Source organism: Pongo abelii, chromosome 7, assembly GCF_028885655.2.
Source record: "Pongo abelii isolate AG06213 chromosome 7, NHGRI_mPonAbe1-v2.0_pri, whole genome shotgun sequence".
Taxonomy (NCBI): Eukaryota; Metazoa; Chordata; class Mammalia; order Primates; family Hominidae; genus Pongo; species Pongo abelii.
Genome location: NC_071992.2, coordinates 116,109,439 through 116,126,461, shown reverse-complemented (window position 1 = coordinate 116,126,461; position 17,023 = coordinate 116,109,439). Strand labels below are relative to the sequence as shown.

General features: G+C 41.3%; 2 protein-coding genes across 7 annotated transcripts in view; both read right to left on the bottom strand.

The window, feature by feature from the left end:
* Positions 1-5,789, bottom strand: part of SPAG1 (sperm associated antigen 1) — a 76,085-nt gene extending 70,296 nt beyond the window's left edge. Inside the window, exons 1-2 of one of the 6 annotated variants that reach the window (XM_054519232.2) lie at positions 4,903-5,787; positions 1,122-1,263 (exon numbers count right to left, since the gene is read on the bottom strand). In XM_054519232.2, coding sequence (XP_054375207.1) covers positions 1,122-1,261 — 140 coding nt within the window. In that variant the 5' untranslated portion in view covers positions 1,262-1,263; positions 4,903-5,787. Of the gene's footprint in view, positions 1-1,121 lie in introns of all 6 variants that reach the window. The other 5 variants (XM_063726440.1, XM_054519233.2, XM_024251639.3 and 2 more) reach the window with 5 other exon arrangements.
* A 3,674-nt stretch (positions 5,790-9,463) lies between these two features.
* On the bottom strand, positions 9,464-12,998 carry POLR2K (RNA polymerase II, I and III subunit K). Its single transcript, XM_002819329.6, has 4 exons — positions 12,768-12,998; positions 12,060-12,129; positions 11,555-11,647; positions 9,464-10,179 (listed from the first exon to the last, which is right to left on the bottom strand). The coding sequence occupies exons 2-4, from the start codon at positions 12,118-12,120 to the stop codon at positions 10,157-10,159; spliced, it is 177 nt and encodes a 58-aa protein (XP_002819375.1). The 5' UTR covers positions 12,121-12,129; positions 12,768-12,998; the 3' UTR covers positions 9,464-10,156.
* Positions 12,999-17,023: the final 4,025 nt, after the last annotated feature.

Sequence of the window (17,023 nt, the reverse complement as noted above, 5' to 3'; positions counted from 1 at the left end):
GATCCAGTCTTAAAAAAACGAAAGAAAAGAAAAGAAAAGAGGAAAGAAAGAAAGAAGGAAGGAAGGAAGGGAGAGAGAGAAAGAAAGAAAGAGAAAGAAAGAAAGAAAGAAAAAAAGAAAGGAAGGAAGGAAATCCAAAAGAGGTGTCACAGGTTGGTGGTACTCAGGACAGTGTTTCTTCAAGTGGGTTCCTTGAACACCTGCATATCAATCAGCCAGCTCCATTGTTAAAAACACATGTTCCCTGGCCCTACCCCAGATTTTTTGAAGCAGAATCGCTGGGAATAGGGCCCTCAAATGTGCATTTTTAACAACCACATTTGATGTATATTCAGTTGGACAGTCACTAGAATGGGGCTCTATCCTGAAAAGGTCCTAATTCCCTTCCTTCTGGTATTACCTGCAGGCCTCCCCACCACCCTCCATGTGATCAGCATGTGGCGGGTCACCCTCCTTTGTTGTCAGGTGATATGAAGTGGGAAAGTGCCACCAGCCTAGTCTGGTGAGATAAGCTTACCTCCTAATAGCTTATTTTATTTTATTTTTATTTTTTTATTTTTTTATTTTTTGAGACTGTCACCCAGGCTGGAGTGCGGTGGCACAACCAGGGATCACTATAGCCTCCAAGGCCCAAGCAATCCTCCCACCTCAGCCTTCTGAGTAGCTGGGACTACAGGCCAAGATAATTTTTGTATTTTTTGTAGAGATAGGATTTCACCCTGTTGCTCAGGCTGGTCTTGAACTCCTGAGCTCAAATGATCCACCTGCTTCAGCCTCCCAAAGTGCTGGGGTTGCAGGCGTGAGCCATCACACCCCATCCTAATGGCTGCTTTCACAGTTACTTTACCTTCTCCTAGAAAATGTAGAGAAGGCAAGAAAAATGCCCTCCTGGATATTAATTAGCCTAAGCTCATGCTGGCAGTAGACCTATGTGGAACTCTCCAAACTAACCATAGGATCAAAACCACCGTTTTGGGACCTACCATGCATGGGTAAAAACAACAATCTCAATATTTGAGAATTTTCTTTGATATTTCTAATGTAGCTTTTACCTTTAGAAAGTAACAACAAGATAATTAAAACTGTCTTACTAAAACATGTAATGATTTTAAAATGCTTACCTGAGCACGCAAAGAATTTTTTCCAGATGTTTAACATCTGAACATTTTTCAATGTATTTGAAATCCAGATGTTCAATGGGAATTTTAAATGTTTTTGTTGTTCCAAAGCCCCACAATGATGGATAATCTTTGGTGGTCATAGCTGAAATACAATATTTAAAAGTTATTGATCTAATGTATAAATAATACTCAATTTGGATAGTGGTAACCATGTAGGTACTTCTTTGTATTTTTTGAATTTTTAAAAATTTTTTGTAGAGACAGGGTCTCCCTATGTTGCCCAGGCTGGTCTCTAACTTCTGGCCTCAAGCAATTCTCCTGCTTCAGCCTCCCAGAGTGCTGGGATTATGGGCATGAGCCATTGTGCCTGTCCTGCTTAGGTGTTCCTGGACCAAACTGAGAGTTGGCCTGCTAGTTTTGTGGCCCAATAACGAGACGCAGATGAACTGAGGAGGAAGACAGTATTTATTTCTGCAACTGGTTACAGGGAGAAGGCCTGGAAATTATTGCCAGACCAACTCAAAATTACAAAGTTTTCCAGAGCTTATATACCTTCTAAGCCATATGTCCATGTGTAAGAGTGCATTCATCTAAAGACATAAGTGATTAACTTCTTTTAATCTATATCTAAAGTCTGAGTCCTGAAGACCTTCCTCTGGGGTCTCAGTAAATTCACTTAATTTAAATGGGTCCAGATGCTGGGGCAATTACCCTTTTCTTGTCTCCTGCTAAATCACAGAGGTTTGGGGAGTTCCTTCAGACCCTCCATAAACTTGCTTGTGGAGGTCTGGGGAGTTTCTTCAGACCCACAGTAAAACTTGTTTAATCCTAAATGGGTCGTTAAAAATTCCTTTGCTATTTTGTCATGCTTTAAGGCCTAGGCAAAACTCTTGGTGGGCTTTTGTTACATCCCAGCCTTTGTATAAGGGCACTGGCTTTTAATATTTAACTTAACCACTCAGTCAGTACTGAAATCATTGTTATGGAGGCCTGTGTTAGTGAGACCTGGCCTGCCACATAGGTACTTCTGTATAAAAGGAGGTAGAGTGTTTTGTTTGTTTTTGTTTTTGAGATGGTGTCACTCTGTCACCCAAGCTGAAATGCAGTGGTGCAATCGTGGGTCACTGCAGCCTGACCTTCTGGACTCGGTGATCCTCCCACCTCAGACTCCTGAGTAGCTGGGACTACAGGCACGTGCCACCACTCCCAGCTAATTTTTCTTAGTTTTTTTGTAGAGATGGGGTTTTTCCATTTTCCCCAGGCTGGTCTCGAACTCCTGGACTCAAGTGATCCTCCCGCTTTGGCCTCCCAAAGTGCTGGGATTACAGGTGTGAGTCATCATGCCCAGCCCTTCTAGGTACTTCTGTAGAAAAAGAAGGTAGAGGTTTTTTTCCATGGAGGAAGTCAACTAATTTTGAATTCTCTGTCCCTGATAACAACAGTTGGCATTTATGGAGTTAAATTACTGTGTGCCATACACAGATTACCTCACTTAATCTTCACTTAAGCAAAGTTGGAATACAATGACAGAGAAGGTTGTGGTGCCCAAACTGCTTTTTAAGATTTTTTAATGTTAATTTTGAATGACCTTCTGCTGGTTTAGCTGTTAACATCCCAATCATTCTTTGTGATTCACCATAAACATAAATAATAACATCCTTTCTGTAACTTGCCTTAACACAATCCCTTTTCCCATTCCCTGCCTACTTCTTCTCCCTACCACACAATGAACTGTGTTCTAAGGGCACTCTGTACATACTTCTCTTTTTTTTTTGAGTTGGAGTCTTGCTCTCTCACCCAGGCTGGAGTGCAGTGACACAATCTTGGCTTACTGCCACCTCCTCCTCCTGGGTTCAAGCGATTCTCCTGCTTCAGCCTCTTGAGTAGCTGGGATTACAGGCGTGGGCCACCACGCCCAACTAATTTTTGTATTTTTAGTAGAGACGGGGTTTCACCATGTTGGCCAGGCTGGTCTTGAACTCCTGACCTCAAGTGATCTGCCTGCCTTGGCCTCCCAAAGTGCTGGGATCACAGGCGTGAGCCACCGTGCCAGGCCCTATACATACCTCTCTCTTAGCACAAATTTGAATTATGTTTATTTGTCTTCCCTTCTAGTTTGTGAAAGAACTTACTTTATTTATCCTCACAGCTCCAGGGCTAACATAATAAGTACTGCCTATACCCCTTCAGAAACATTCGCTGAATTTAATTGAATTGGGAATAAGGAGGGCTTGGAGAACATCACTTTAAAGATACTGCTGCTAATGCTAATGATAATAATAATAGCAACAAATATATAGTTTTTAATGTGTGCTAGGCACCATTCTAAGTACTTTACATATATTACTTCATTTAATCCCTCAATTACTGTATCGGGTAGGTTTTAAGTGACATTAGTAATAACAGTTAACATTTACGGAGCTAAATTACCATGTGCCATAGCTTATCTCACCTAATCTTCAAAACCTCTCTCATAAAGGATATTAATAATTACTCCTGTTTTACAAATGAGCAAGTCGACAAGTGAACTAAGGATATGAGTCTCAATAGGCTAACTACAGAGCCCACATACTTAACCACTGTACCAGTGATTTTCAAACTGCAGGTAGCAACCCATAAATAAATTTAGTGAGTTGCAATTAACATTGTTTTATAATGAGATGGAACAGAATAAAAAACAGACTACCTGACATATAATATTAAAGTAAATATTGCTTTATAAAAACTTTTACTTCATGTCTATATAAATGGAAATTATGTGTGTATATAAATGCACGAGGTTACAAAGTAAACTATATTTCTTATTGTGGGTCACTGTCAAAGGTTAAAGAAAACCCACTGTACTTGGGCAATGATTTTAAAAACAAGAAGTAGCAGTGGGTCTAATTCATAGAAGTATTTCTTTCAGCCCTCTGGGAGTCTAGTCATATATCAGACCTCTGCAGAAAAGGATGACATTGCCCACTTCTCCAAATTCCTGCCGGCTTTGACTTAGGTATAAGATATAGACGACAGTTCTTAGGCTTCAGGATGAGATCTAGCTGAGAAGTTAGATGTGGCTTTCACACCATACCTGCAGGGCCTACTGATGAATGGCTCCCATGACAAGGATAACCTTAAGGGTAGAAGTTACAGGAAAGCAAGATGAAGAACTCGTAAATTATTGATGCTGCCCACAATAGAATGGGTCACCTTAGGAGGATTTTTCCAAAGAGCGAGGAATCTTTGGTGGGAGAGATGTAAGCATCTAATGGGATTAAAATAGATTACCCTGAATTGAAGGTATTTTGCAACCCCTGAGATTTTATGATTTCAATAAAATGTGATTAAAAACACGTGAAATGATAGAGCCATCTCTTACCTAATCAAATGAATTTCATTCTGAACATCGTTTTAACATTTCTCTGAGAATCTTTTTTTTTTTTTGACTAATCAAGTGCAGTAGTGAGAAGGGGAGAAAGAGTACAACGAGGAGTTGGATCTATAACTGAACAATCAAGTGAGAGAACTCACTACCTTTGGACCAAGTCTCTCTGAGAATCCTTTTTGAAAACTACCATGGTTTTTTTTCTTTCTTTCTGTAGGATACACCTTCTCAAGACTACTGAATGTCCATCTCAAGTTCCAAAAAACAAGTTATACAATACTTTAGAACTCTTCCACCTCTGTTTGCAAAGTCTTTGTCCCTGATTGGGAAAACTTTCGGTCCTAGCTGGATTTAATTTCTCCATCATCCTGATCCACATCCACCTCCCATATTTCGTAGCCAGCTTAGTAATACCTCCAGTTCAAACTGCTCGGGCCTACTAACGCGAAAAGCTGGGTCTCTCCCACCCAGGCACCCTTTCCTGCATCCACAGGGCCGAGCGCCCCCTGCGGTCGGAGACCGAAAAGAAACGGCATCCTCCCGCCGTGGCAACGGTTTCTATGTACAGCGGCGCCTGGACCCGCCGGGACTGAGGAGCCCCACAGCCCAGCCACAATGGTCTCAGATTGCTCCCCAGCCCCTGGCTTGGGTCACCAGGGCTGACTGCGCCGGTGGACCCGGGAACTCCAGCGTTGCCACCACGCCCCGACACCCGCCACCGTCCCCCGCGGCCTGGAAAGCCCCGTGTGTTCCCCGGCCTTGAAGGACGTCCACCCCATGGCTCCCTCTCCCTCGCGGCCCACCGGCCCCTTCGCCTCCCTGCCTCGACCTCTCGCTCCCGCTCCGGGAGGGAAGGGCTGAGATGCGACAAGTCCTATATTCCCGGCCGGCAGGTACACACAGGCACTCACTGCTTCTCAGCGCCCCGCCTCGGGGAAGTCGCGGCCGCCGCACCGGCTCTGGCTGCGCTGCAGGTGCTGAGAGGGGGGCTGGTCGCCCGACCCGAGCCAGAGGCGACAGGCTGACGGCCGGGGCGGGGACTAGGCCTCTGCCACGCCCCAACCCGCAGTCCGGCAGATCTGCCCACGGCACCAGGTTCACCTTCCCCGCCTTCACTGGCAGAGGACCAATCGGGCATTAAGAGTTGGTGTGAGAGGTCCACTTCCTCTCGTTTGAGTTTCAGTTTGTTGTAGAGAGTTAAAACGCTGGCATCACCCGGGCGCGGGGGCTCACGCCTGTAATCCTAGCACTTTGGGAGGCCGAGGCGGGAGGATGGCTTGAGGCCAGGAGTTCGAGATCAGCCTGGGCAACACAGTGAGACCCTGCCTCTACTATATATATGTATTTATACTTTTTTAAAATTTTTATTGTATTTATGTATTTTTTTTTTTTGGAGACAGAGTCTCACTCTGTCACCCAGGCTGGAGTGCAGTGGCGTGATCTTGGCTCATTGCAACCTCTGCCTCCCGGGTTCAAGCGATTCTCTTGCCTCAGGCTCCTGAGTAGCTAGGATTACAGGCGCCCGCCACCATGCCCGGCTAATTTTTTTGCATTTTTAGTAGAGATGGGTTTCACCGTGTTGGCCAGGCTGGTCTTGAACTCCTGACCTCAAGTGATCTGCCCGCCTCGGCCTCCCAAAGTGCTGGGATTACAGGCGTAAGCCACCACACCTGGCCCATAAATAAAATATTTTTTTAAATGCTGTTACTGTTCTGTTATCCTGGACTGCTGTATTCTCTGCTAAGTAAATTGATTACTCCTATTTAACTATAAAAAATGTAATTAAAATTTCAGAGTGCATTGCAACCAAGATTTACTTACCTCTTCCTCTTTAAACAAAAGAGTAAATGAAAGACAAGATTCCCTCTTCCTTTTCATGAATTCCACATTTTCTGAGTACTGGTTATGAGTCAGGCACCATACTCAGCACAGGGATGAAAAGGTGAATAAGACAAAATACTAATACAATTCAGATGAATAAAACAATAGAGGTTACTTGTCAGGAAATTTATTTCAGTTTTATAATTTCAAACTAGTTAAAATAGATGATGAAGATCAAAGTTCATTTACAGTGCCTGGCAGTTCTGTAAATGTATTTCTCTTTCCCTTTTGCACTTAAATTACAGACCTGCAGTCTGCCACCAAGCACTGTTAGTGGCATAAATTCTAATGCTCGGCAGGACACGGTGGCTCATGCCTGTAATCCCAGCACTTTGGGAGGCCAGGGCGGGCAGACTGCTTGAGCCCAGGAGTTCAGACCAGCCTGTGCAATATAGTGAGAGGCTGGCTCTATAAAATAAATAAAAAAATTAAAAAAAATCACTTTAGTCTTCATAGAGATAAAAGAAGATACCATCCAAGAAACAAGGAGATAAAGTGAGGCCTGGTAAGGTCACTTAGCCAGGTAACAAGGGGTGGTGCACGTATTTGGACCCAAAGCCTTACACCAAAGCCCATATTGTTTACTGAGCTCTTAATTACTAACCAATCCATCAGTAAGTCCCATTGGCTCAATCTCAAAATGTAACCCACAGCCAGATACTTCTCATCACCTCCACAACTACAGCCCTGGCCCAGCCACCATTACCACTAACTTTAACTATTACAGACGGTCTGTTGTTTCTTTGTTGCCACCTGTCCTATATAGTCTATTCTCACACAACAGCCTAGTAATTCTTCACATCAGACCAGGTCACTCTCCTGCTTACTGTCCCAATGGCTTTGCATCACAACACCCTAAGTGAGCTGGCCTCTGCCCACCTCTGCAACCTTATCTCCTCCCACTATCCCTCCTGTCATGAAGTTTGAGTCACATGGGCTTGATTCTGAAGTGGGAACAAGATTAAGCTCGCTTTCCACCCCATGACTTTTACATGGAGTGTTTTCCCTGTTTCAGTAATATTCTTTCTCATCCTTCAGTCCTCTCTGTTCAAATAACCACGCCATCTAAACTTATTACACAGAGCTTATTTTAAGGAAGGGTGAGGACATGTGTGTATTACGTATTATGAGGCAACTTGTCACCCAGGCTGGAGTGCAGTAGTGCAATCTTGGCTCATTGCAACCTCCACTTCCTGGGTTCAAGCAATTTTCATGCCTCAGCCTCCCGATTAGCTGGGATTACAGGCATGTACCACCACACCCAGGTAATTTCTGTATTTTTAGTAGAGCCAGGGTTTCGCCATGTTGGCCAAACTGGTCTTGAACTCCTGAGCTCAAGTGATCCTCCCGCCTTGGCCTCCCAAAGTGCTGGGATTACAGGTGTGAACCGCCACTCCTGGCTTCATTTCTGATTTCATTTTTGAATTTTTCATAACTCCAATCTCTTAAGATAGTTATCTTAAAGCACTGTTATCTCTATACTCCCTGTGATTACTTATAATCGTAATTCCTCCCTTTGATAATGAAGCTGAAGTTAAAAGAAATAAAGTGAATTGGCCAGTCATTGAGGGGCAGGGCTGGATTTGAACAAATCTCCATTCAGTGCTTTTCCCATGGACAAGGATGTGCTTTTCAGTGTGTGTAGTCAGTAAGCAGTTTATAGGGTACCAAGTGATTTGCTAACATCCAGCTCAAGCTTACTAATTTTCATATTGACAGAGCACTAGTCAAAAGAATGTTTTAAAAGCAATTTTATATCAGTTTTTTCCTTGAAACTGTCTAGGTAGGCAAGAGGTAAAATTACATCTAGTTTATACATGAAGGGAGCACAAAAAGTTAAGTGGCTGACTGAAAGCAGTCTGAGTTCCAGCTGTAATACTTTTTGCATGAAGTTATTCTGTCCAGTTAACCAGATAACAATATTCAATTAAACTACTGATATGCAAAGGACTTAGTCTAAAATTAGAAGAGTTAAGAGAAGTATAACTATATTATCCCATAAGTTGGGGATTTATCTGTTTAGGGAACTGTCATAAAGAAATACCATGTATTGGGACTCCCATATCTAAAAAGTTCAAGAAGGAATATACTAAAATTATAAAATTATGAAAGCTCAATTTCATTGCCAGCCTGGGCAATGTAGTGAGACCTCATCTCTACTAAAAATCAAAATAATCAGCCAGCGTGGTGGTGTGTGCTTGCAGTCCCAGCTATTCAGGAAGCTGAGGTGAGAGGATTGCGTAAGCCTGGGAGATGGAGGCTGTAGTGAGCTATGATCATGCCACTGCACTCCAGTCTGGACAACAGAGGGAGACCCTGTCTTAAAAAAAAAAACAAAACAAAATCTGAGCATGGAAGTAATTCATATAGCATGTAATAAATTTATAGAATTTAATATATGAAGATGGTGGTAAAAATACAGGTTTTTTTTTTAACAAAATATTACGGACAATATTTTGAATGTCAAAGACAGACATAGCTATTAATAAAGTTGGAATACATCTAATCTTTAAAATGCACATCAGGCTGGCCAACATGACATTCCACAACCATGGAATCCTTGAACAGAATAGCGTATAGGTGTGCCATTAATTCTACATCCCAAAGATCAAGGCTGAAGACTTAAACATTTATCCAATAATTCAGTGTAAACCAATGCTCCCCTCCCCAGCCCTTGACTCAGGGTGTTGCTCTGTCCATCAGGCTGGAGTACAGTAGCGTGATTATGGCTCACTGCAGCCTCAAACTCTTGGGTTCAAGTGATCCTCCCACCTCAGGCTCCCGAGTCACTGCCTGTTCTTTTTATATCCTAAAAGCAGAACTGTTGACCTTAATGAGTGATTACACCTGGGAAACTGCACTTGGCTTAATAGCCTGCTTCATTCACTTTGCTTGGGGTTGATTTTGCCTTACAGAAAACAATTAAAGTTTCCCTTCATTATTCTGAGATTTAAAAGAGAATCAAGCATTATATGAAAATACAGAAAGGCCTATACCTAGTAATAAATGAAAAACTGAACTCAAGAAGACACGTGCATACTGACACCAAGCACAATGGTATACTTCATATCAAATGATACAGTGACACAGGACAGTGGTTTGCAATAAATTTATTTAATCAGAACTTCAGAGGGTTCTAGAAACCTGCATTTTTAACAAGGAAGGACTGCAGATGATTCTAGGTTTTGATTAAAAGTGTGGTTTGGGGAAGCAACTTTACCCTTTATTGTGTGTCAGATTACATATACAATAAAACAAAAAGTCATGTAATGGAACAAAAAATTGCTTTATACAAAATATTAGTAGATACCCAAACATAATATGGTCTTAAAAATAAAATCATATGTATATAGTTGTATTCCTAAGTACAGTAGTGCCCCCTCATCCAAAGTTTCTCTTTCTGTGGTTTCAGTTACCTGTAGTCAACCACATTCTAAAATAGGTGAGTACTGTACAAGAAGATATTTTGAAAGCAAGAGAGACCAACCACATTCACATAACTTTTATTACAGTATGTTATCATTGTTCTATTACATTATTATTAATCTCTTGCTATGCTTAATTTATATATTATACTTTATCATAGGTATTATATATATATAGAAAAAACAGTGTATAAAGGTTTGGTACTATTTGAGGTTTCAGGAGTTCACTGAGGGCCTTGGAATGTATCCCCCGAAGATAAGGGGGAACTACTGTAAGCAAAATCGAAAGCTATACAACAATCAGAAATGTGAAGAGAACAAATCCAAATATAAGTGAAGACATTCCTCTGAATTCCCAGCATTCATCGAGCATCAAAAACAACCACTGTATTAATTTCAGTTAAGGACAAAAACGGTACTTAAACGTTATTAAGATTGAAGGTTTCAAAGTCACTTACTGTTTGCAATAAGCTGGTTTGTTATTTAACTTAAAATGCAAAAAAGAATGGAATTCACTATTTACTATGACAACTGGTTTTTAAATAAACTAAAAACACTTTCAATTTTTATCACCACCTTTTCCATAAAATGTATCAAAAAACACTAAAGCAGGCCAGGCGCAGTGGCTCACGCCTGTAATCCCAGTACTTTGGGAGGCTGAGGTGGGCAGACCACGAGGTCAGGAGATCAAGACCATCCTGGCTAACATGGTGAAACCCCATCTTTACTAAAAAATACAAAAAATTAGCCGGGTGTGGTGGTGGGTGCCTGTAGTCCCAGCTACTCAGGAGGCTGAGGCAGGAGAATGGCGTGAACCCGGAAAGCAGAGCTTGCAGTGAGCTGAGATTGCACCACTGCGCTCCAGCCTGGGTGACAGAGCGAGACTCCGTCTCAAAAAAACCAAAAAACAACAACAAAAAAAAACACTAAAGTAATGTTAAAGGTGATAATCTGCCAATTTAAAATATGTGTTAGTTATATCATAACAATTTACTCTGTATTTTATTTTTCCACATGGGGTCACACTATGTTGCCCAGGCTGGTCTTGAACTCCTGCAGCCTCCCAAAGTGCTGGGATTATAGGTGTGAGCCACCATGCTGGGCCTACTGTCAGTATTTGAACAATTTGTATGCCCAACTTTTTCCATTAGGTAGTATACACAATATTTGTATTTCTCCTTGTGAACTTTAGCTTGTCCATGAACTCAAGCTCAAGAATGAATACTTATATAAATGTAGTCATGCATCCATAATGATGTTTTGGTCAAAGATGGAGCACGTATAAACAGTGGTCGCATAAGATTATACTCTATTTTTGCTGTACCTTTTCTATGTTCAGATATACAAAAACATTGTGTTACAATTGTCTATTCAGTACAATAACATGCTGTACAGGTGTGTAGCCTAGCAGCAATAAGCTATACCATATAGCCTAGATGTGTATGTATAGTAGGATATACGGTCTAGGTTTCTGTAGGAGTGATGAAATTGCTTAAGGACACAATTCTCAGAATGTATCCCTATCCTCAAGCTTGACTGTACAGAATCCCTAAAAAATAAATTTATGAGAACCAAAATCAACTAGTATTATTTAGATTATTTAGAGCCTATGCATTGGTCCATGAAAATGCTAATCATGTTTGTTTTTTAAGTACTGTAATCCAGGACGTTATCATTTTAACCAGAAATTAATCTTTATCAACCCCAGCATTATTCATTTCCTCCTACCTCATATTTAGAAAGCATAGTTAAAAGGATACATCTTTTAGTCCTTTTCTTGTACATTATTCTGTATCCACATTCTCTGCATCTGATTGGATCCCTAGATTTTATTTCATTTTCTGTGTGACACTCTAGAATTAAAAAAAAAAAATTACTCAATGCCTAAGAGGAAAATATTACAGACAAATTATCTTAACTATATTTTTCACCTAAGGCAATCCAAAACACTAAAATATACTCAATCTCAAGGGTCTGCTGCTTTTATTAAATATATTAAATAAGAAAGAAGAAGGTTGTAAGCCATGCACATTTCCAGGAGAGAGAATGAAATCTCAACGAGCTTTGTTTTTTTCTGTTAGTAAACAGAAAACCAAGGACGAACCCAGGTCTACTGACCTCAACGAGATTTTTTTTTTTATGGTTGCTAAAGTGTTCTACTTTATAACTCTGAAGACCAGTAACTCATTTAAGCAAAGAATAAATGTAACAATTTCAAAAAAACTTAAATAAAATATTCTTACTTTATGTAAGTGCTACTCTTACCTCCACAGATATATATCATTGGTTGCTGCTTTGGAGGTTGAACGTCCTTCTGGGTGTCCATTGTTAGCCCCTGAAATCACAGATTCAAATACTGAATATCTCAAAAGGGCTTCTCACAAGTCCATCCGGGCCCATTTTTCTCAGGAAAAGCTAAAAAGATCCCAATTCCTCATCTGTTCCTTTCCCCAAATCCTATGGGTTAGGTCTCAAGGACGAAACGCTCACACACAAGTATTGAGCGTTTACCCCAAACTGGACATAATAACTACTTCATACGTGTTAGGCCATTATAATCTTCATAACAATCCTAGGAGACATCACTCTTATTTTACAGATGAAGCAACCGATACTTAGACATGTTAATTTCCGCAGGATCACTCAGCTACTAAAAGTCAAAGGGATACAGATCTGACTGTAAAGCTCGCGTTCTCGTTTAACACAAGTTCTATTTTCCCAAACTCTAGCAGAAGTTAGCCAAAAAAAATTATATCCCTCAACAGGTGAACAGGCTCACCGAGGGAAGAACAATGAAATAACTCCTATTGGCTAAACATCTAAACTAAAAGAAAATAGGGAAAAAAGCGATAGCATGGACTGTATCCCCAGCCACTCTCAACTCTACCCCCATACTGGACCTTTTTACCCCAGGTGTCTTTCCAGTTTTGGCCCAAATATCCACCATAAACCCCAACCCGCCAATTCGCTTACCTACACAGCACGGAAAAACTTCTCACTCCGCGTTTCCAAATACAACCCGGCTAGCCTAGGTGTCGAGACCAACTTCCGGCGCTGGTACATGACGCACAATGCTGTTCCCCTCCCCCCCTTTCTCCCCGCCTCTTCCGCCGCAGGCGTGGCCAGACAGCCCGGATTGCGCAAAGGCGGTAGAGCAGGGGCTTTCTGTCTATTAGATTCTACGGGTTTAAGTGCCTGGTCCCCAGCTGTTTTAATTTTGCAGGAAAGCAGAGCATTTTAACAGTTACGCAAGTACAAAGCGGTGTGTGTTTCTGACTAACGTAGTGGTACATACAAAGTAACACTTTTCCAGAAGAGTAGAGGGTTAGAAGAAAAACCGAGATGACAGTGTCCGAGAAGTACTAGGCTAGTCGTTACTCGGACGAACATAGAAGAATCGACTACACCAGTGATTTTCACGTAGAAAAACGCTTTTCCAGATTGTTTTTAAAAATTGTTTGATATCTGTACTGGGGCAGTGGGGCAGCTGCCTCCTACCTTTCTCTTGATTTTGTTTTTGCTTTCTGGCCCCTTCTCTCATAGGCTACTGTCACATCCCTCGCCCAATCCGTTTACTTGTTTTAAAGCAAAGGCTAGTGTGACGGTAGCTACATGAACAACTCCCACTTAAATCTAAGAGATTTTGGTAGCTGTCGCTGTCTACTCACCCGCCCTCCGTTCTATGTATTCCACCATAGAAGAACAAAACGCCCTGCTCAGTGGAGGTGCGTTCTTTCAAATATCAAAATTTCAATATGATGGATCAGTTGGGTTCAGAACGTTTACATTTGTTTCCTTTTTTCCCGGAAGATATTTTACTTAGTAGGGTGAAGAAAATGAAGCTACTTAAAAAAAAATTTTAAAAATAACTTAATAACTATTTTAAAGTTAATGAAAGAAGTAGGCGTTTTTTCTTCCAACACGCACTATGTCTGATATTTTATTAAGCAGGTTATACTCCTTTCTGGCTCTCCATCCAGAAATCTGAGAGCTTTGAGCTTCACCTTTCACTTCCAGAAGTTCAAACTCCTTCGATTGCATCTCCCCAGACCAGCTTGAGAGATTTAAGTTGATCTTTCCAAGAAGATGCCATTTACAAACCTTTCAGGGAAACACAGCACTTCCTGGCTTCTTTCTTCACAGACAGGCTAACAGAGCATAAATATTTTAACCATTAGCCCTGTTACAAAGTACCTCTCCTCTTAACCAAAGAGGTGATCTAATACAAGAGGCACAATAGGCTTCCCTGTAAGAACTATTAGATGGAACCATTGTTATCCTAAGAGAAAGATGACAGAGTGATCCCAAAAGTCAGACTTTCATATTTACAAGCTATCTTGTATATTAACTCTCCAGTTGAAATATCAAGATAATTCTCGTGCAGAACAATTTATGGAGATCAGAATGGATCAACATATGTAGAATACAAATGGGTCCTGAGGTCCTACAAAAGGGCAAAGTACTGACAAGTCATAGCAAGAAGATCCAGAATTTCAACAAGAATTCATGTTGGTGCTAGTTCCCAATCTAACATGCTCTTTCCTATCAGCAAAGACTGGTAGTTCTAGGATCACTTGGGAGTTTGGTCTGTGTAAGCTACACTATTATCAATGATAGCATTAACTTTTTCTGAGCATGTGCTACATGCCAGACATCATTGCATTGCTCTGTTTTAATGGGGGTAGTTGTCTTGCCATCCTGGACAACAGTGCTTTTAACTCTTTATTAAGAAGGTTATGGAGATGGAAGTTGCTATTTTTTTCCCTGAATCTCTGTCTTTCCTTTTTCCTTGATTATATTCACTTAAATATATCCAGATAGCTTGAATATCATGGTAATTTGGGAAATCTCCCATTACATTTTATTGGATGGTCCCAAAAAGAAGCATCAGATTTTGTGGCAAGCAGGTAGGTTTTAGAGTTCTGAAGTCAATGATGGGATGACACCCAATGCAAGAAAGGAAAGCAAAGGGCTGGGCACCATGGCTCACGCCTGTAATTCCAGCACTTTGGGAGGCTGAGGCGGACAGATTGCTTGAGGTCAGGAGTTCAAGACCAGCCTGGCCAACATGATGAAACCCTGTCTCTACTAAAAATACAAAAAATTAGCCAGGCGTGGTGGCACGTACCTGTAATCTCAGCTACTTGGAAGGCTGAGGTGCAAGAATCGCTTGAACCCGGGAGGCAGAGGTTGCAGGGAGCTGAGATTGCCCCACTTCACTTCAGCTTGGGTGACAAAGTGAAACTCTGTCTCTAAAAAAAAAAAAAAAAAAAAAAAGGGAAGCAAAAAGGCAAAAGACTGTGGTGAGTAAAGAATATGAAATTACAGCTCAGTGGCTTCAATCTGGGGTATGTAAGTAAAGCTCAGGCAAACTACATATAACTAGGTGTCTTTTTGCCCATTTTTAGGTGGGGAGAGGTGACAATGATTCTTCCTTGAACAATATAAAGGAGATATGATATAGTCTTTTACTCCTCAGACATAATAAAATATCTCAAGAAAAATAAATTAACTGGAGAAAAAAGAAAAGGGCAATGTTTAAATGGTTTTGGGGTTATGTGGATTTTATTTAACCATAGGCAAAATTCCCTGCCATGTTTACATTGGGATGGAGATGGGGAGCAGACATTAACCAAAAATGAGTAGATAATATGGGATTTTAGAAGGTAGTAAACTACACAGAGAAAATTCAGTAGAATTCTGCAGGAGAATTGCAAATGTGGGGCAGGAAAGGGTAAAATGGCTGTAATAGAGATTTGTTTGAAGAGCTAGAGAGGGTACTATTCACTCTACCAGGGAGTGTGGGGGTAGGCTTCAGAGAGGTGCTGTCTTGAAGAATGTGTAATTCATTAATTCTTTACAATCCTACAGGTACCTCAAACTTAACAACCTCACACTAAATGCATCTTATTTTCTCCCAAGCCTATACTCTTCATTCCCTCACTCCTTGCCCCATGCAGTTGATTCTGCCAACTGAACATGTCACGTCTTGGTTCTGCTCCACCCCCACTGCCTTCTGGAGAAATGCGGTAGCTTCCTACTGGTCTCCTGGCAGCCACCCTTGCCTCTCTTCATTCTGTCCTCCATTCTGCCACCAGAGTGGACTTTCTAAAATGCTCTTCAGACTCTTAACGTGCATCCAGAACTTTCCAAGACTTAGCTTCTTCGCTTCTCAAGAATTTTCTCTAATCCTTTCCTCCAACAACTCTTAGTTTCTGCCTATAACAAATTATTTGCAGTTTCTCCATGTGCCCAACTGCTCTTGCACATTTTGTTTTGAGTTTGAAATTTTCCTGCTCTTGTACACTTTAAGTTTGGAATTTCCTGTTGTCTGCCTTTTAAATTGCCACTTGTACATCAAAATCTATCTCATGCACTCTGTTCTCCAGTAGAGTTAGCTGGTTCTTCTTTCCTTTGTGCTGCTACTGTTCCTCTGTTACAGCACTTGCTCTATACCAATGAGCTCCTTAACAGCAGTAACTGTGGCTGTGTCAGCTCTGTATTCCCAGTACCTAGCACAGTAATTGGCACATAGTTGGAATTTAATAACTGTTAGTGGACGGGCACAGTGGCTCATGCCTGCAATGTCAGCACTTTGGGAGGCCGAGGCAGGTGGATCACCTGAGGTCAGGAGTTCGAGACCAGCCTGGCTAACCTGGCAAAACTCTGTCTTTACTGAAAATACAAAAATTAGCTAGGCGTGGTGGCAGGTGCCTGTAGTCCCAGCTACTTGGGAGGCTGAGGCAGGAGAATTGTTTGAACTTGGGAGGTGGAGGTTGCAGTGAGCCAAGATCGCACCACGGCACTCCAGCCTGGGTGACAGAGCAAGACCCTGTCTCATAATAATAATAATTTTAGTGAGTTTGGTTTTGGATGACTGAGGGACATCCAGATGGAGAAATGTCCAGTCAGAGAAGAGTGGTGGTAGTGCCTGTTATTGGCTTAAAAGTGATGGTTGAAGTTCTGAATAAGAATTACATAAGCATGGGATGATAAACTAATAAAAATGCTGAGGTAGGACCTCTCATTTAGGGAGTAGGCCAAGTAAAAGAAGCCAGAAAAAGGAGACTAGGAAGAAGCTGCCAAGAGCAGCAGGAGTGTCCCTGGCATATAATAGATGCCCAGTAAATATTTATTGAATGAAAAAATTAGGGTTTAAAAAATTTATTTGGCTTTGAGGGTACTTGGGAGTTCATGATGCCCAAAAAGGGATGTTTGTAAACAATGAA